Source organism: Myotis yumanensis, unplaced genomic scaffold (genome assembly GCF_028538775.1).
Source record: "Myotis yumanensis isolate MYYU_CA2020_CCGP unplaced genomic scaffold, mMyoYum1.0.hap1 SCAF_9, whole genome shotgun sequence".
Lineage (NCBI taxonomy): Eukaryota > Metazoa > Chordata > Mammalia > Chiroptera > Vespertilionidae > Myotis > Myotis yumanensis.
Window position 1 is genome coordinate 56,714,381 of NW_027223760.1, and position 20,578 is coordinate 56,734,958.

A 20,578-nucleotide genomic window follows, 5' to 3' on the forward strand; every position below is an offset into this window, starting at 1 on the left:
ACTTACTGGTTGCTGAGTTACCACACTTCATGAAAAATCAAAATTTTTTTTCAAGATCCAAAACTCTAATGGGCATATTAGCTATGATAGTACTTCCTCAGAGGGCCTTTGTTTCCTCTGGATATTTTCTTGCCTGGATATGAAGCCAGGAATCATCCTGCTAACTTGAGAATGGATCCAACATTGAGAGAAAAGCAGAGCCCAGAGAATCATTGAGAGACTAAGAGACTGAGGCTCTCATAAGCTCTGGACTTCTTGGTGTGTGACATAAATATATGTTCTAATTTACGTACCAGTATGAGTTGAATTTAGGAGTTACTTGGAGCCAGTAGCATCCTATCTGGTACAGCTTATTCTGTACTTGCATTTAGGCCATTGATAGAATCCTATATAATAAAAGCCCAGTGACCGTAATGGCAGAATGACCGCTCAACCAGTCACTATGAGGTGCACTGACCACCTCTTGGTTCCCCCCCCTCACCCCCACCAGCAGGCTCTGATTGCCAGATGGCAAACGGGGAACCGGGGTGGGTGGCAGTGGGAAGGGCAGGACTGGTGAGTAGGGGGAATGGCCGACCTCTTGGTCCCTCCCCCCGGCCCACAGGCTCTGATCACCACATGGCAAACAGAATACTGGGGTGGGTGGCAGGGGATGTGGGAGGTGCCAGGCCAAGGCCCCTACACTGCCCCCCACACAGAGGCCAACCCATGGCAGGGGTGGGGCCATGAGTGGGTGGGACAAACTGACCTCTCGGTCCCTCCCCCCCAACCATTAGGCTTCCATTGCCTGATGGCAAACTGGGAACCCTGTGGGTGGCAGCGGAGGGCAAGACCGGCTGCCGGAAGCCAGGGAAGATGGCCCTGATCAAAGGCTAGGCCTAGGGACCGTACCGTGCACGATTTTATGTACCAGGCCTCTAGTATAACAATAAATGTGATGGTACCTGTTCTAGTGATAAAAACAGGAAGTGCAGAGAGAGTGGCTGGTGAGGACATTGCATTTGCAAACTGTGTGGAGTGGAATGAGAGAAAGCAGTTGTCTTGGGAGGCAATGACTGTAGCCTGCTATGCTTGGAGCCCTGCATACTAAAAGGGTGAATACTTCTCCCCTTTAGTATCTAGTGGATGATAAACACTTCTGGTCTGACCCTGGACTAGCAAACTAAATTGGTACAGGTTGTTTCTAAGGACCTCCAATGCCCCAGCTTTCCTAGGTTTGCTCAGGTGACTCTGGTTCCTTCATTATGTTCTCTCAGGGCTGGTTTTCCCCTCATACTGCATAGATATTCACTAGTTCTGCTCCTCCTCCCTTTGTGGGTCACATTTTTCTAACCTCGCCTGGTTTGATAAGTGGGAGACAGCTGCACTCAGGCCATCTCAAGACTCCCTTCCATGGCCCATCTTCTAACGGGCCGGAGTGAGGCAATTTTTGGTCCACAGTTTATCCCTTCCAACTTTTCATAAGAAGTTGAGTCTGCTCAGACAATTGATCTAAGTGATTTATTTGTCTTTTATACTACAATTAAGTTGTGTTCTGGTTCATTACCTCAAAATTTTTTTCAGATATTTAATAATAAGCCTGTAATATTGCTAGCACAATGCTAGTATTTTTCTATTTCTGGAAGAACCAGCAGTACTTTGGTAGTTTCATTTGTCTCAGATTAGAATAAGCTTTTGATTAAAAAATCAAACAAACAAACAAAAAAACACGGCATAATGCCTTACCATGCAGGTGTCCAAAATGGAATCTGAGTTTCTTCCCTCTAGCAAAAACCAATTGACAAAGTTTACAAAGTAAATTTAAATGAAAATACCTCTTTTAGCAAAGTCATTGCTTATAAACTTCATTATCTGAAAAATAATTGAAATACTTATTTATAACATTTTCCACTCAAGCTGACTAGAGAATGACTGGACTGAAGTAAACAAAATTGCCTTAGAAAAAGATCCTGAGCTTATTCTTCTGCGCCATTATGATATGTTGTTTCTCATCTCCCAGACATTTAGCACATACTGAAAATTTGCTAGTGAGCAGAAACTTATGTGTTTTAGGAAGGAATATTGGTGTTCAAGACTAGTAAACCACAATTTTAAAATTGAAATACTTATTTTTAATGTGTTGTTTTAAGTATTTTCAAAGAATTCTTTGAATTGCAGTACTCATTTTCAGGTAGCTTTCTGAGCTTTGTATCATGAATTTTAGTTGGTTCCTTTAATCAGGTTTGGGTATACATATTTTAATTATTTATTTATACATACCCTACCTTGTTCAAAAAAACCATTTAGAGCAGCACAAACCCCATTGTAGAGTATAAGACCTGTGAAAGAATAAAACGAACTAGCGTGCATTCCATATAATTTGGGTTCTTGTGTGCTTCTGTTACCTCAGGGCAACATTAATTATATCCCTCATGTCAACTTTGTTAAAAGAATCATATTTTGCCAAATATTTAAAACCTCCTCAAAAAAGTAAGTCAAGGTAAATAACCTAAATAAGATCTCAATGCATGGTTGTGAAATTCATAGATATGTGCACTATATATTTGGCTATTCTTAAAAATGATTTATCTCAGGAATGTAACCTATTTTTGGAAAAGAGCTTATACAAAAATTTTAGTAACATGGAATAAAGAAGGGAAAACATGAGAATAAAAGTCTGTTTATGCTGAATAAAATATTTGTAATACTATTTTAAAGTATAGATTGTATTTTTAAGTATTGTACATACTTTAAACCAAGCTAAACATGAACTTTTTTAAATTAACTGGATAGGAAAACCATGAAAATAAATTTAGGAATCTTGGAAATGTATTGTAATTTTTCTTTTTTTTTCCTATGTAATTTTGTATATTGTTAAAATTCTCCCCAACTAATACTTAGTTTTATGTAAATTTAGGAAATAATGTAATTTCATTATTCGAGTATACAGTAATAGATCCTTTTAAATATCACATGATTATAGAATTTTTCAGAACTTCATCATGTTGTTTAATCACTGATCTATAGTTCTTTGCTCCTAGGTTTTAACCTTAGTACCACTGACTTTTCGAACTGGATGATTCTTGATTGTGGGGACTGTTCTGTGCATTTTTGAATGTTTAGTAACATCGCTGGCCTCTACCTGCTGCATCTAGAAAACTTCCCCCCAGAAGTGACAACTTAAAATATTTCTAGACATTAACAAATGCCCCTTGGGGAGAGATTGCCCTCCCCTAAGAATCACCCAATTCACTAGACATAGTGATCTATAGAAACCTAAGTCAAAACATGTCATTCCTCTGCTCCAAACCTCTAAAGATTTCCTGTTAATTTCAGCCAATTTCTTACACGAACCCTCAAGGCCCCACACAAGTAGATCCCTGATGACATCTGACCTCATTCCTCACCTTCACTTCCTGGCTCACTCTGATCCAGCCACACCAGGCTCTGTACTGTCCCTGGCCTGTGCACTGGCTAGACCCCAGGTGCTCCTCTTACATGCCCCTTCATCAAGAGTTTGTTCAGGCCCGGCCAGTGTGGCTCAGTGGTTGAGCACTGAGGTCACGGTTCAATTCCTAGTCAGGGCATATGCCTGGGTAGCGGACTCCATCCCAGCAGAAGGCAGCCAATCAATGATTCTCTCTCATTGATGTTTCTATCCCTCTCTCCCTCTTCCCTCCTCTCTCTGAAATCAATAAAAACGTATTTTAAAAAAGAGTTTGTTCACATATTACCTCCTCTTTAAGGTCTACTCTGACCAACCCATTTAGAATATAGCACTACCTTAATACTAGCACTCCAAATATCTATACTTTCCAGATCCAATGAGTCTGTATGGGGCAGAATGTGTGCAAAATGTTTTTAGAGCAAAATGTCTAGGTAGGGCCCTTTTACAGAAGCTTTGGAAACCATGCAAGGGTTGAGATATGGTAAGAGGGGTTTACATTAAATTCTCTAAAAACATCCTTTTTACCACACTGTCCTCAAAGAAAATCCAGATGTAAATTCATAGCCCAGACCAAAGGTCACAAATAATTAAAAATAACAGCAAACATCTAATTTCTATGATCTATATAGATAAAAGCCTAATATGCAAAGTGTCCCCTCAGGAGTTCAATCACTCGCTATGACATGTGCTGACCACCAGGGGAAGGCTCCAGCCAGCAGCCAGAAGGCCCCGATCGGCCCTGATCACTGGCCAGACACCGGGCCTTTAGTCTTACAATAATTTTATATGGATATGGATATATGATTATTATAGAAAGTAAATTGTTCTCTAACTCTCATTTTCAGCTCCATGAAATAACATTTCTAACTAGAAACTATTGTCTGACAGAATTGTATCTAAACAACAATGCAATTATTGAAATAGAAGGTATGTCTAAATTTTCTCTATTGATTGAATGAATTTTCAATTAAATAATAACTTTTAACTTTGCCATTGCTAATGAAGTACAAAAATCTGTTTTAACATCCTGTTGAAAATATATGATGGAATCTATTACTTTTTAGCATTATGTACATTTCATTTTAAGAAATGTTCTTTTAATTACAGTTTTTTAAAAAAATATATATATTTTATTGATTTTTTTACAGAGAGGAAGGGTGAGGGAAAGAGAGTTGGAAACATTGATGAGAGAGAAACACCAATCAGCTGCCTCCTGCACACTCCCTACTGGGAGCCTTGAGTCCTCAGGCCGATGCTCTAGTTTTAATGCAATCTTGTCTTGTGTCTTGATATTCAAAAGGTAAATGAATATTTTTAACAGAAATTTTGCCATTTTATTGCACAGTTGGACACAAACTATATACCATGGAAACACATTTTAGCAATATTTGGGAGCATTTATAAATATAACAACTTTACAAATAGTCTTAATGTTTTTTATTGGCTGTAATTTTTACCAGTCAAATTTTTTCATTATGAATTAATTTTATATGTGCAACAATCTCTAAACTGACAATTTCAAACCAGGTATAAAAGTACATGATGTACTATGTTCATGAAATATGAAGAGGTACAACACAAAACATTTTTCTTTAATATTATTATAATAGAATCAAAATGTCAAATTTTAATATCTACCATGTCCTATGAAGAAAGAAAAGTTTGCCAATTAAGGTATGATGTGGCTATCACAAATTTAGAATCAACAAAAATGATACGAACATTTGGTTCTGTATGGTGTAAAGAAAATATTTTGGGGGGGTTATTTTTTATTGTTGGCTCTATTATAGATGTTCCCGTTCCCCCCATGTTCCCTCTCCATCCAGCCCTTACACCCCACCTTTCCCTCTGACCATCACCATAAGTTGTCTGTGTCCATGGGTTATGCATGTATGTTCTTTGACTAATCCCTTCACCTTTGGGGAAAGATATTGAATTGAATGAGTATTCCCTTGATTGGCATTATAAATCTAAGTAACATTGGCAAAATAGAACAAAACAAAAAAGAAAATTAAAGAAAATAACCCTTCTAAAATAAAATAAATCATTATACAGAAAAAAAGCTGTAAAACAATAACACTGAAAAGAAATTGATTCTACATTACCACATTATGCTCAATTAATTGAATTCTTATGCTTTGTTCTATTCTTAATGGTAATTCATAATATTATTGATAATAATTCTTTCACCAGCTGTAATGTATTCTTTTAGCATGTTTAATTGGCATTAAAAGTATTTAAAGTCTTGTAAAAAATGTTTTTTAGGCCTGCACTATTTGCCTTCGTTGCATATACTCCTGCTGCACCACAATGAGTTAACAAACATCGATGCAACCGTGAAGGAATTAAAGGGAATGCTAAATCTGAAGACCCTAAGTATTAATTTGCACTTTTATATGGCTATAAGTTAAAATAGTAAAACACAGGACATTTTTTAATTTTCTTATTTAAATTAGATCAATAACTAAAATACTTAGATATTTCTGAAAACAAAACTAGATCTTGTTCCTTTTAAAAATATGTTTTGGAAAGAATAATAGGTAGGAAAAAAATTTTTGTGGAATTATATGACATGCCAAATGAAAGTGACAAAAGATGTTTTACACATTTAAATCAGTGGTTTGGGTTTTAGCTCAGAAGTAAGTTTTAGCACATATTATATGATTCCATTTCTATGACATGGCCATCTATCAAGAAAGCAATACTGACAGGGAACTATTTTAAAATAGATCAGTGTTTTCCCAGGGCAGGGGCATGAGGGGACTGGGAAGTGACAGCTAAAGAACTAGGGGTGTGGGGTTTCCTTTTGTGATGATGAACATGTTCTAAAATTGACTGTGGTGATTGATGGTTGCCCAGCTCTGTGAGTACACTAAAAAGCATGAATTATGTATACTTAAAGTGGATGAATTACATTCATAAAGCTGACACCCCCCCCTACCCCAAAAGTAAATTTGTATTTAAGCTTTAACTGGGTGAACAGCAAACTTCGTTCATGAATACTGAATCACACCCAGCAAGAAACTGGCCTCAATATTGGAAGGAAGCATAAGTATGAAATAGATTGGAAAAACAAATAATACACGGTTCCTTCTCTCAATAAGCTTATAGTATTGGAGGGTAAATAAACCCATACACAATCGCATTACAGGCCAAATGGTTCTAGATGTGCTGAGGGAAAAGACGCTCAGAACAATGAATGTGTTTTCAAACTTTAGAGTTTGGAAACTTTTTAAAATAATGTCATGAAATGAATGTTGTTTCTCTCCTATTCATTTTCCATTCATTTCTCAAAATTGTCTGAGATAGTATTTTGAATACGTGTAAACTGATATTGATGGTGGAGGTTCTAATCAGATCAATACATTAATAGAGATTAAAGTTTTCATATATTTTCAGTGTTAATCAGTTATATGTGCTGTATTTAGGAGAAATGATTCATGTGCTTATAAGTGAATTCTTTAAACCCAAATGTTAATATTACACCAAGTTCATGGCAATTTCATGCTTACTTTGTGATGTGAGAAGGTCTGTGAAAGACTCAGAATTTGCTTGCAAGTTTGAATTATCTGGCCCTTCTGTGCTGAACAAATGCTTTTGTTATTAAAAGACTGGTCATGCTAGACCCGGAATTCTCACTTATCTTCACTTTTCTATAAAATGGGCTAATAGCTACTTCTCAGGATTGCTTCGACTATTCAGCTATTTCTGTGAAAGCTATTTTTTTTTTTAAAAAAAGCATTTTTTTACATTAATGCTATTTTGAAGTAGCAACAAAAACAAAAATTACTTTATTGTGGATTTGTTAATTAGATAATGGGTTAAGATGCCCAATCTAGAAATTCTGCTGAATAGTAAATAAATTAAAAATATAACTGATCTTTTAAATAGTAATCATTATAATAACATATTGAATGTCTTTCCTGTTGAGAAAATGCTTTCTTAGAATATTCTGATTCAAATCTTCACAGAAATCCTTTGACATAATTAGAAATATTCCCTCTTTAGTGGTGAAAATACAAGGCTCAGAGCTTTAAACAAACTACTAAGAAATGCTGAAACTTACAATTATGCCTCGTTTTTCCCCCATTATTATTTATTCATTCATTCAACAAATATTTATCACTTATTCATTTGTTAAATGATGATTCAATGAATATTTATCATGTATCACAATGTGGCACTCTGCTAGATGGGGACACAAAAGTGAACAGAAAAGACCTTCTCTGGACCTTTACGGAACTTGCAGTTTTATGACTCTCAAGCTAAGTATTTCTTGGAGTTGAAAGGGCTTGATTCAAAACTAATTAGATAATTTGCTCAAGGTAAGAACTCAGTCTAAGCAAACTTATTTTACAATACGAAATTTGGAGGTTAGCCATCAAGGTTTCCCCGGTCAGAGTCAACAGGATGATGTGCTGGCCCCAGGAATGAGGGGGTCTCCACCAGCCCCGGGCGGCTTGTCTGTGGAGTGTGTATTTGAACACTGAACTGTGTCAGCCCTGAGTGTGGCGAAGGAGTGCCTTTTCTCAACTTGGTAATATAATGTCCATAGTATTACCTATCACAACAGCTTAAGAGACCTCTACTCGAAATCATAGTGATGGAATTCAAGTTCTAGAACTGTAATCATTCCAACTGAGAATCTTGTAGCGGAATCATATTTTAAAATGGAGAAAATGCTGTGCCCAATTAACAAATAAAAAGCATTTTTTAAAAACTCTTGGGAGCCGAACTGGTTTGGCTCAGTGGATAGGGCGTCAGCCTGCGAACTCAAGGGTCCCGGGTTCGATTCCGGTCAAGGGCATGTACCCTGGTTGCGGGCACATCCCCAGGGGGGTGCGTGCAGGAGGCAGCTGATCGATCTGATCTCTCTCATCGATGTTTCTAACTCTCTATCCCTCTCCCTTCTTCTCTGTAAAAAATCAATAAAATATATTTAAAATAAATAAATAAATAAATAAATAAATAAATAAATAAAAACTCTTGGGAGCAAGTTAGCACATTTTGAGCGTTTGCCCCATTTTCATTCAAGAAATTATATGGGAAAAAATGTTTGCATTTACTAAACTGATAACTGTATTTGTGCAGTAATGTCCTCAGATTTTCTAGAAACCTCGTTTGCAATCACAGATTAGATTCAGCTCATTAGCTATGAGAAGTTCATGTATTTTGAAATGTTTATAATTTTTGTCTTTCCAAGTTGTAAAACCATATAAAATGCTAAAGTGTTATTATTCCACTTCAAGTGCAAGTTCTTCCGAGGGTGAGAAGATTGCCTGGAGGTAAACCTCTAATCCATTTCAGCATGCACCCTCCACTGGCATTTCTGAGGAGAACTGCCAAGAGATGGCCCAGGAGACCCACGCCTGGGAGCTTCAGGGAGGCCTGGAACCAGCAGCAGAGTGTGAGGTCCTGGAAACTGGATTCCTGACTTCCTAGCTAAGTCAGGAGGGCCCCACCTCTTCTCTCCAGGCGGTCTGCCTTTCCACGCCCTCCTTCCCCAGCTCCATTTTCCTCTTCCCTTCCCAGCTCCACACTCCTACAGCAGGCTCTGCCTGTGTCAAGGACACACTTCCTGGCTGATGACATTCACTAACTTTCAGGCCCCTGCCTTTCTCCTGGCACAGAGGGAACAAAACACCAACAGCAAGAAAGTCCTTACGTATTTGTGCTCTTAAACTTTCAGTCTCCGCATGTCTCTCCAATTTTCTGTTTCATTAGCTTCACTATTGGAGAGGATACTTAGATGCTGACATTGCATAATGTTTAAGACTTGCTTCTTAGCAGAGCTATAAGGACTCACCATTGAAAACAGAGAGTGCCCTTTTCAACAGAGGGTCTTCATTTCCCACAGGTTCTGTTCTTCAACGTTTTCTACCTCTCCTCATCGGGCAAACAGCCAGGGAATGAGGAGGGGTACTCAGAGATCAGGGTGGGACTGCGATCTCAGAGGTCTCTTCATTTAGACCTCTTTAACCTGAAATGTCCTTCAAGGTAGGCCCACCCCTCCAATAACAAAACAGGACAGTCCCCCACTAATAAGAGCCAGCTGGGTTTTTCACTGCTGTATGTCCTAAAGAAGAAAATATCCTGACCCCTCCACTCTGTTCGGCACTACCAGGGGTCCTCAAACTACGGCCCGTGGGCCACAGGCAAATACAAATATTGTATTTGTTCCCGTTTTGTTTTTTTACTTCAAAATAAGATATGTGCAGTGTGCATAGGAATTTGTTCATAGTTTTTTTTTAAAACTATAGTCCGGCCCTCCAACGGTCTGAGGGACAGTGAACTGGCCCCCTGTGTAAAAAGTTTGAGGAGCCCTGGTCAGATCCTGTTTTAGCGGTATTCAGTGGCCACAGAGTTTAGTTCAAATAAGATGGTGATGATCATGGAGATGATGACCTTACTAGGTAACCTTGAGCCAGAACCTTAAAATCTTGGTGTCTGATCACTGGCATCTGAACTTCCTCCATGGCTGTTCTGTATAGACACACAATACAACTGCTTTCAGCTTCTCTCTATCATTTTCCCCATGTGTCAAAACAGATAGGTTGGTACATTATTAATTACATCAACTTCCTTCAAAGGTGGTCTTAAATACATTTGGGTTCATTTAAATTATGATTTTAAATTTTCCATTAAAAGTTTAAGCACGTTAACTGAAGCCAATTAATTAGACGACTTTTTTTTTTCTCTTCTGTTTCAATAATAAGTAGATTCACACATGTGACTCATGTAACTCAAGTGTGTGCAGTAAGGTAGTAGAGACATTTTGATATATTGTGTGAATGTAAATTGCTTAGACTCAGAATCCCAAATTAAGATAAGCAAGACAGTGCTGGCGCCACTGAGGTGTACTCTATAAGTAGCCTAGAGGGAAGGCGGATTAACTAGTATTAACCTATTGAAAGTGAAAGTGTAAGCAATTTTGCTTCATACTTTCTAAAGGAATGTACCCCATACATCACAGAAGGCTTTTAGAACTTTCAGACACAGGAAACCAGTTTCATATCTTAGAAACTTAATTTATGGTAATTTTAGTAACATCAATCCAAAACTCATAAATCCAAAATGTGAAATGCTTAAAAGTATAGAAGGAGAAAAAAAAAAAGACAGTTAAAAATAAGATTGCTTCCTTCTAAAATTGAAGAGCTAGGGAAAAAGTGAAGAAGAATAAAGATGAAATGCCTTTCAAATTATTTAATTTTATTTATTTTTTTAACTTTAATTCAAGCAGAGCTTGGGCTTAATAGCAGAGTTTTCAGACTTACTGTCACTTAGCTTTTATTTTAGGATGAGATGAATGTGGAACCATAATAAGCACATCGGATTTTTAGTATTGAGACATTTTCTTAAACTAATATAATAGCAGTAAATCCAAATCTGAAGCCAGAAGTGGGTGTTTTTTTTTTTTCATGTTTACATAAAGATGTTACTTAACTAAGCACTAGGAGAAAAACCCAAGAAAAGAAATGAAATGGTAGCCAAGCCATTGTGGCTCAATGGTTGGGGAACATGCCTCGTTGCCACCTGGATCCCCATTAGGGGGCAGTGAGTCTCTGTCATCATTGATGTTTCTATCTCTCTCTCTCCCTCTCCTTTCTTCTCTGAAATCAATAAAAATATATATTTTTTAAAAATAAATAAGAGATGATATGGTAATGTGCCCAGAGGGAAAAGAATATATGCAAGGTATACGGAAGTAATGTCACTGGAAGATGTTGGTACATCTTCCATTAACTTCATATGCAAAGGCCAATTCTGCTCTCAGCTACTATAATGAATGAGAGGATTACAAGGTGTCATATGTGATTCTCCAAGATAGGAACCAGAGCAGACTTTTGCACTAAAGAATATGTGACTTCTTCTCCCTCCTAAACTCTCATTAAAAACAATTGTGTTTTGCTTTTATGTCCTTAAAGGGTGTCCTTTTTCTCTTCTCTTTCTGGCTCAAACTACAATACATAGTCCCTGTGGATCTTTTTAAATCTGTGCTTATTACTGGTTTAATATACATCCATTCTATTCCCTGTCCTGTAGTTATAATTATTTGTTACCACTTTAAATTCCTTCTCTTTTAAGATGAAAATTCAAGCCAGTTTTGCCCTCACTTAAGAAATCTTGAAAAATACCCATTTCATTTTTTCCTCTCATTAACTCCCAATACATACATATTTCCTTTCTTTAAATTTTTTTTTGTCATTCTACATTGTCTTTTATGCCTTTCCTCAGTCTTAAAACTTTTGTTTATGATGCACCAGGTGTCTTCCATTGCCTACTTAAAATCCTTCTTTAAAAAAACCCTCATGTTTTCCCCAGGGAATAGCTATATGTAATGATTTTATTAGCCATAAAAGTTTGTACAACAAATATTAGAACATTTGATTAACTACTGAGACAATGCCCAGATGATTTACTTTTTTAGTTTTTATCTAAATAGTTTATTGTGTTTTAAGCATGCCCTCCCATCTTTAGGTTGCAAAATGTCCTTTATAAGTGTTAATCAGTTTTTTGTGGATTTCTAATGCTTAATATTTTCATGATTTTATGAAGCCTGCTTGTATTTTATAGATAGTCAAATGCTACAGCAGTGCTGCTTAGTTTAATATGTACATTAAAAGAGCCTCATTGTTGAGAGTGGACTAGTAGCTGTACACTAACTGGAGCTCTTTCTGCTACTGCCATCTAGTGGTCCTCCCTAGATGTATTTTCCAGAAGTACAATTTTTTTTTTTTTTTAGAAATTGCATGTAGGCAGAATTCAATAGCTCTAGATATCCAACTGGAAGTCATAAAAGTTTTATTTTACATTGTATTGAAAAACCCTGTTTAATACTACCTAAATAAGAATAGGGAAAATACTTTACCTTTTCCATTAAAATAAAACCTTCACAACTTCCTAGTTGAAGATTTTTTTAAATGTTCCAAATGCTGATACCTAAGGAATATGACGTCAGAAGTGCCAGGAACTCTTCTACACCCACATGCCTCCCACGCCCTGCCACTGTATTAGCCAGCATGGCTCGTGAGGTGTCCCAGCATCTGTACACAGGGAATCAGAGCCCCCTGCACCTGGCCAGAGATAGACAGGATGCAACATCCACACCTGCTCATCTCTGCTCCTGCTGAGATCTGAAGCTGCTACTGGCATTTAATATTCTGAACTATGTGCAGTGGTTATTCAGTGGAGAAAGAAAACTATTAGAGCAGTGCCCAGCATCTCTGCCTATCTCTACACAGGCACCCCTGTGACTTTTGATGCTGGAAGAAGAGGATCAAGTGAACAAATACTTTGATAAAGAGCAGCATCAAGACCCCTGATAGCTAGTTCTTCCTGACTAATTAGCTTATGGATGTGTTAAAAGTTTTCTCACATATTGTGGATTTCAGTCAACAAAATGTCCCCTGCATTTCGCACAGTTCCTAGTAGACAGTAAGCACTCAAAATATTTGTTGAATGAATGAATGAACTAAACCGACAGGAAAAGTGCTCCTCTGAATAAGGAAGGTTTTGCTGAGGATATTGGTTCGGTCTGTGAAGCAGAGCTCAACATGTCCTTATGTTTTATATGCATCCTGTGATTGTCCATATTTCACCAAGTGATAAATGAAACTAATTTTGAAATCTGACATCTTTGCAGGTCTCTATCAAAACCCTTTTTGCCAGTATAACCTGTATCGTTTATATATCATCTACCACCTTCCAGGAGTAGAGTTTCTTGACCGAAATCGTAAGGACACCTTTTTCTTGCAGAGAAATATTTGAGAGGCAGTCATAATTGAGTGGTTTAAAACATGTTGAATATCTTTGAAAATAAATTTCTGTGTGAATGAAAGTTTTAAGATGATTGTTGAAAGGTTTGCTCTATGAAACCTGCCTGATTTTAGGAACATATACCTCTTGACTACTGTCGTGGAAAGGTCATCTAATTGAGTGTGAGGCTAGGTCTTTGGATTCTGCTTTAGACACTAGTGTCTAAATAATTTACCCACTGGTACCTTAGTTTCTTATTTCAAAAATGAGAGAATTGGACTAAATCTCTTAACGTCTATTTAAGTTCTAAAAATCATGTACTTTGAAATTCTGTAAACATATATATTAAAATGCATATAATCAATGATAACTTCTTTATGAATATATCTTTAGACATTGTAGATAAACCAGTATGTCTGATTCATATAAGCCACAAAAATGGTCAGTGCATTACGTTATACATTTTCAGAGGCCTGCTTTATCCATCTGTCTACTCACCTTTCTGTCTCTAGGTTTGAACATTCTTAATAATTACTGAGCACCTTCTTAATGAGGATTTATCTAAACCTACGTTTATGCCTTCTCTTCCCACAGCCCAGAGGAAAGGAGGGATGTATCAGAGTTGTGATGTCAGTTATCCATGGTGATGTGTTAGAAAGGGCCTGGGAGACGTTAGGGTTGGTCATGCCTGTGATCTGAGGGGCATATATTGGGCACTTGTAAGATTATGGGAATGACTGTGATAGCCCTACACAAATTAGTTTTCACAGGATGTTCACATATAATAATTCAGATAAAAATACAGGGTGTCCCCCCAAAAATGTATACTTTAACAGTTGTTAGCTCAATTTTAAAAACGAAATGTGTTTTAATAAACACTGCCTTTGTAATTAGTCAAAATGTGTGTATACGTTTTTGGGGGACACCCTGTATTTTTGAAGATGTTCAAATCTGTTTTGAATTACTCTGCATAACTATTTATAATGTTATGCAATAACATTACTTTTTGCATTTATCAGAAGTTACAGAAAAAGAAAGAAGATCAATGATTACCATTTTTAACCATAGAAAAGCTCATATTCTTCAATCAATAGCATTCAGAGGAAAAGTAGATGCCTCATGGAATCCTAGATCACCTTTTAAGCAAAAACCAGCCAAGACAGTACCTACAGGTATTTTGCAAAAAAAAAAAAAAAAGAAATTATAATTTCTCAAACTTTGGGGTAATTTGATAATAATAATAACTAATTTATAATAAGTTAAGTACCAACACAGTGAAACAAATATTTTTAATTTAGTCAAATTAAAGGGATATGCAATTCTTATCTTCATTTACATATATTAAATTAAATGAGATAATATAATAATAACAAGATATTGCACTGAATCCCTTACCCCAGTATCTAGCACAATATAAAGGGATCAATTAGTAAGCTACAGTTGTTATTATACCACTATCACTAGACAGTTTCACCAATTAAGGCTATAAGGTTTTGATAATATAGAAAACACTAGAGGCCCAGCCTACACCCTCTTCAATCTGGGACCCTTTGGGTGATGTCCAACTGCCGGCTTAGGCCCGATCCCTGCCTAAGCCGGCAGTCGGACATCCCTCTCACAATCCTGGACCACTGGCTCCTAACTACCCACCTGCCTGCCTGCCTGGTTACCCCTAACTGCCTCCCTGCCAGCCTGGTTGCCTAACACAGCCTGATGCTCAGTCATTTGGTTGCCCCACACTAACAACCCCACTGGCCTGGTCGCCCCACACAGCTGCTGCTCGGTCGTTTGGTCACCCCTCACTAATACCCCCCCCCACCCCCCGCTGGCCTGGTCTCTCTACGCAGCCTGCTGCTTGGTCATTCGTTCAGTTGTGATGGTTACTTAGGCTTTTATATAGATAGATATTCAGGAGAAATAAAGATCATCCATAATTTCTCCACCCAGAAATAAGCACTGTTAATATTTTGGTTATTATATGCAAGTATAAGTTGAATATATTCTGATATTTTATTAATTGGAATTAATTTCTTGTATGTAACAGAAATCCAACTGCAGTGATTTACACAAATAGAGGTTTATGTTTCTCACATAGTAAAAAAGTACAAAGGTAGGGTTTCAGGTTAGTGTAAAGTTCATTGATGTCATTAGTGTTCAAGAATGTAACTATCTTTTATTCTACTATTCTTAGTGTGCTTTATGGTTAGAAGGTGGCTGCTGCACCATCAGGCATCATAAAGAGGGATTTAAAAAGATACAAAGACAAAAAACTTTTCCTCATGACGCTTTGCAAGCATACATTTGAAAATGAAAATACATTCTAGAACAGATTTTCTAAAAACAAGGGGAAAAAAATAGGAAATTGGAAAAGCGTTTTGAAGAAATTACCCAGAATGCAGCTGAGAGAAAGGCATAGAAAATTAGCTGTTGAGATAAGCAAATATTAGAAAGATAAGGTTCAATATAAGTTTAATAATCCTGAAGGGACAAAAACATAGATAAATTGGGCAGAAGATAATGTTTGAAGTAACAATGGCTGAGAATTTTCCAAATTTGGTAAATGATATAAATCCTTAGATTCATCAGACAAATTATTCCAAAGACATAAAACTAATCACAACAAAAATCTACATCAAAGGCAAAATTATCTTAAAATAGAGAGGAAATGTAAATTTACCTACAAAAGAATAATTTGTAGATTCACAACAAGCTTCCCAACTGCAATTATGGAAGTCAGAAAATAGTGATCTAACACCTTTAAAATGCTAAGGAAAAGTAGTAGTCAGCCAAGAATTTTACAACCAGCTAAATTATTATTAAAGACAGAGCAAGAAAAGAAGAAAAAAAAATGAGGGTGAAATCAGTACTTTTCCCTTAACTATTGTGACATTTTTCTAATATAGAAAAAGTTGAATGTTAAACACCTGTATATGCCCATGTATATTCAATAGTAATATTCTGCCATATTCAACCACCCTCCATTTAGACTTTGCCTTATGTAAACTGGAAAAATAAAAGTATCATTGAACCATTTAAATACTTCAGTCGCAGACATTATGACATTTCACTCCTAATTTGGCCTGTAAATTTTAAAATGACATTCTCCTATAGAGCCACAATGCCATTATCACATCTAAGAAAAGTAACATTTATATTATTGAATATGTAATCCATATTCAAATTTTCCTAGCCCCGAGATGGCTTCCATAGCTGCTTTTTCAAACCAGAATTCAGTCAAGATTCATCATTACAGTGGGCTATTATGGCTCTTTAATCTCTTTTAATTTAGAATGGATTCCAAAATTGTTTCCAGGACTTTTGACTTTTCGAAGAGACCAGGCCAGTTATAACAATGTAATTTGCATGATTGTTTCCACCAAGTGTCATTTAACTTGTTGCTTTATCCCTATATGTCCCATAGAATAGAAGGAATGCCCGGAGGATATGTTCTGGATGCAAAAGAGTGTAGTGTACAGCAGTGGTTCTCCAAGTGTGGTCCCCAAACCAGCTGCAGCAGCAGCACTTAACAACTATTGGTTACAAATACTAATTCTTGCCCCAGGTGAGAGCTACTAAGTTAGAAATTACTCCAGGTAAGCTGTGCTTTAACTAGCCTTCCACGTGATCTGTGCATAGTCCACTTAGAGAGCAACCAGTGTAGAGGCAAGAACATGAGCTTTGAGGTCAGATTCCCCTGGGTTCGAGCACCGTCTCTGCTAGTCAGTCAAAGCGGTATTTTGGACATTAATTTGCTTCAGCTTTCTGATCTGTGGGAGACTTGAGTCGGCACTTGTGAAGGGAAGGATGCCATGAGCTCCTCTCTTAAGGCAGAGGCTGCATGCTCCCTGCTGCTTATGGATTGGCAAGAGCTCGCACTGTGGGCTTTGGTGGCCTAACAGGTGCTGCTACATTCCATCTCTAGCCTGGCGCTAGGTCTTCTGAAGAGGAATAAACAACGCAATGACAGTCTCTGCAAGATACCAGAAGAAGGCCAAGCTTTGAGGACTAGCCTTTGAGCGCCAGGGCTAGGGAAGATGGAGATTCTTGTGATCTAGGATTTGTTTATTCCATTTCTTTGAAGTTAATGCCAAGAATCCAAATGGTTTAAACTGCCCTAAATATTTCTCCTCATTTGGTCTATTATTCCATTTGTAAATGCATGTGCCTATCTAAAAAAAAAAAAAAAAAAAAAAAAGATCCGTTTCTATACTTGAGACTCAGTATCTCAATTATAAAAAATTCCCACTTGGATTCTATTGTTAAATACATTGATTAAGCATTCTGTCCTCAGAGTTTTGAGAAGTATATTGCATTTACAAATCTGCCACAAAACCTAAGACAAACCAAAGGCACTATATCTAAGAGACAGTTTCAATGTAGGGTTTGGTATCAAGATTTGTTTGTTTTTGATGGATTGAATTATTCATTGAAATTCTTGCTCGAAAACCAGAGACCTATGCTCTTGACTTTTTCTCTACAGCACTGCTCAATTGTTTTAAAATGCTAAGTAAACATTTGAAAGATACTAATTTAGAAATTATTTTTTTTAGATTTTGCATTTGGGAATAGTGTAGACAAGTAAGTGATTTTAACTTCATTATTGGATTATTTATTTCTAAATTACTCCCACTTCCCAAAATAGATTTTTTAAAAAATGACTATCTCTTCAATAGATAGAAAAAAATTGCTGTCTTTCTGTGATAAATGAGTTCAAGCTATGTATTCATATTTGACATATTTACACTTTAATGTTATTTTTATAACCTAAGATAAATGAAAATGTGATTGGATTTGTAAAAAATTAAAACAATAATTATTAGCTATTATAGATGAGAGTATTTATCTTTCTTGTTTACTGTTCCCCTAAATATGCCCAGTGACAGCAATTATTAATATTTTATACTCACTGGAATTTACATTTTCAGAAGCAAATACTTCATTAAACTATGAAAAATATTTCAAATTTGTGAATATTGATGAATTTAAAAATCATTGCTCTCTTTTAATTTTTAACTTAGGGATTTTGTTTTAATTCAGTGTTGAAAAATATTATCCCCAAGCACATTTATAAAATATAGCACGATATAGGAACTATTCCAACAAAATATATACAAAATACTAATATGCATACAAGATCTGGAAATATTTTAATCATTTCATTTAACACTGGTTTAAAACATGAATGTATACATTTGTGAAACCTAAACTGTAATAGCTGATCCCAAATATGGTCAAAAACTCTATTATTAAAATAAACAATATACATAATAAAAATAGCATTACTTCTCCTGAAAGTCATTTGTCAGTAGAGCCCAAAATATATTTGTTAGTGGCACTATAGAAAATGTGGCATTGATATATTTAAATTAAACATTTTGATCTAATTGACATTTTCTGACATAATTGCCATTTTTTCAGAATTGTGTTTGATGACCCAGAAGATGCTGTTTTTGTCAGGTCCATGAAGAGATCAGCGATGGCTTTTACCTCTCTGAACTGGAACACAGTTCCCAAACGGGAGGAAAAATACCTCGAAGACAAAGGTGCAAAACCTGCTCAGATGCTCACAATTACACTGAGATAACCCCTCGTATTTCTCGGAACCCTGGTGGTTCTCAGTTGTGTATTAAACTTCTCCGTGATTAGCATTGCTATTATGACGTTATTTGAAACATTTAAATTAAAACATAAACGCTATAATGAACAACATAAACTGATAAACAAAAACAGATCCAAAGACAGAGGAGCATCGATCAGACCATCAAACCTCAGAGGGAAGGTAGGGGAGGGTGAGGGTAAGGGGGAGAGGTCAACCCAAGGACTTGTATGCATGCATATAGGCCTAACCAATGGACACAGACAACAGGGGGGTGAGTGCATGGGGGGAGGGGGACACTGGGGGGATAAGGACACATGTAATAACTTAATCAATAAATAAATTTAAAAAATAAAAAAACAAACGCTAATAATGAAAAATTCCCACATTTGATGTTATGTTTTTGTTGAAGTAAAATGTGTATATAGAAATGTATACAAATCATAAGAGCTCGATTCAGCAAATTTTCAAACAAGGAACACGTCCATGTAACTGGACCAAGAACTAAAACATTGCCAGCACTCTAAAAGCCTCCTCGTTCTTGTCACCAGTACTGTTACTCATTACTACCCACACTTCAAAAGTAATCCCTGTCCTGATTTCTAAAGTGTACATGAATTGTGTCTGTTTTTGAAAGGCATATTAATGGGATCACAGAAGTGGCATTATTTTTTGTCTGGCTCCTTTTACTCAGCACTGTAAAATTCACCCATGTTGTTACTAATAGCAGTAATTCCATTGTTCTCATTGCTGTACAGTCTTGCATGGTATGATTATACCACAATTCACTAATCCAGTCTGCTGTGTTGGAGGCATTTGTCATTTGTATGTGGGCTAATAATCTGAGCTTAGCCTAGCCAGAAGAATGCTACCAGTGGAAGGAGAAACTAGAAAAGCTTTCAGCAGTTGTGTGGGACTGAGACACAAAACCGGATGGTTAAGGTAACTCAAACACATCACTGGTTGGCTCTGAGATAAAGAGCAATGATCCAAAGCTTACAAAAAGCAGGGTGACATTTCCCCCTTCGCTGGTGCTTAGAACCACCACATTCTGTTACATAGATTGAGAGGGTGTGGCAACATTCGGTTTACAGTTCTTCATGTGGAGAACAATACAATAATTAGTAAATAATAATACAAGAATAAACTCTGTTTGGCACACTCAGAGCTGAAAACCTGCTCTTGCCTCACCCTGACAGTAGAAGTGGGCTGAAATCAGCATGGGCAAGGGATGGGAGCCTGGAGGGAGCAGTGAGCTGTCAGTGGGAATCTGTAACCAACATTTACCTGTGGGCCCCTAAGATCCTATGCACAGCCAGGGTCTGCAATTCCCATGTGCTCCCTGGCAGAAGGTGACAGCTGAGAGAAAGAAAGGAGTTTGGCATTGATGTGGGTGCGTGGCTGATAGCAGGGCACACATGATGGTGTGGCTTCCAAATTAGGTCACAGACAGAATCAAAATGCTCTCTTGTTCTCTCTCCTAGATCATGTAACTCTGCAGGAAGCCAGCGGCCATGTGTGAGGACACTAAGTCAGTCCTCTGAGGAGCTGCCTGCGGCCTCCTTCCCAAAGCCAAGGAGGAGCTAAGGCCTTCTGCCCACAACCATGTCAGCTGCAAGTCATCCTCCCCACCCAGTTAAAGCCTCAGATGACTGCAGCCCTGGCTGAAAGCTGCTCTGCACCTTCCTGAGAAACCCCAAGCCAGAACCACCCAGTTAAGCGGCTCCTGTATGTCTAGCCGGCTGAAACTGTATGAGATAATGCTTACTGAGGCTTCCAATTAATAAGTTCTTGGGGTA

General features: G+C 37.1%; 1 protein-coding gene across 3 annotated transcripts in view; it reads left to right on the forward strand.

The window, feature by feature from the left end:
• The window catches only part of LRRC72 (leucine rich repeat containing 72), a 114,878-nt gene extending 95,841 nt beyond the window's left edge, over positions 1-19,037 (forward strand). For 2 of the 3 annotated variants that reach the window (XM_070424387.1, XM_070424388.1), the window contains exons 5-10: positions 4,273-4,354; positions 5,693-5,803; positions 13,071-13,160; positions 14,203-14,355; positions 17,734-17,761; positions 18,602-19,037. In XM_070424387.1, coding sequence (XP_070280488.1) covers positions 4,273-4,354; positions 5,693-5,803; positions 13,071-13,160; positions 14,203-14,355; positions 17,734-17,761; positions 18,602-18,767 — 630 coding nt within the window. In that variant the 3' untranslated portion in view covers positions 18,768-19,037. The remainder of the gene's footprint in view (positions 1-4,272; positions 4,355-5,692; positions 5,804-13,070; positions 13,161-14,202; positions 14,356-17,733; positions 17,762-18,601) is intronic. The other variant, XM_070424389.1, reaches the window with a different exon arrangement.
• Positions 19,038-20,578: the final 1,541 nt, after the last annotated feature.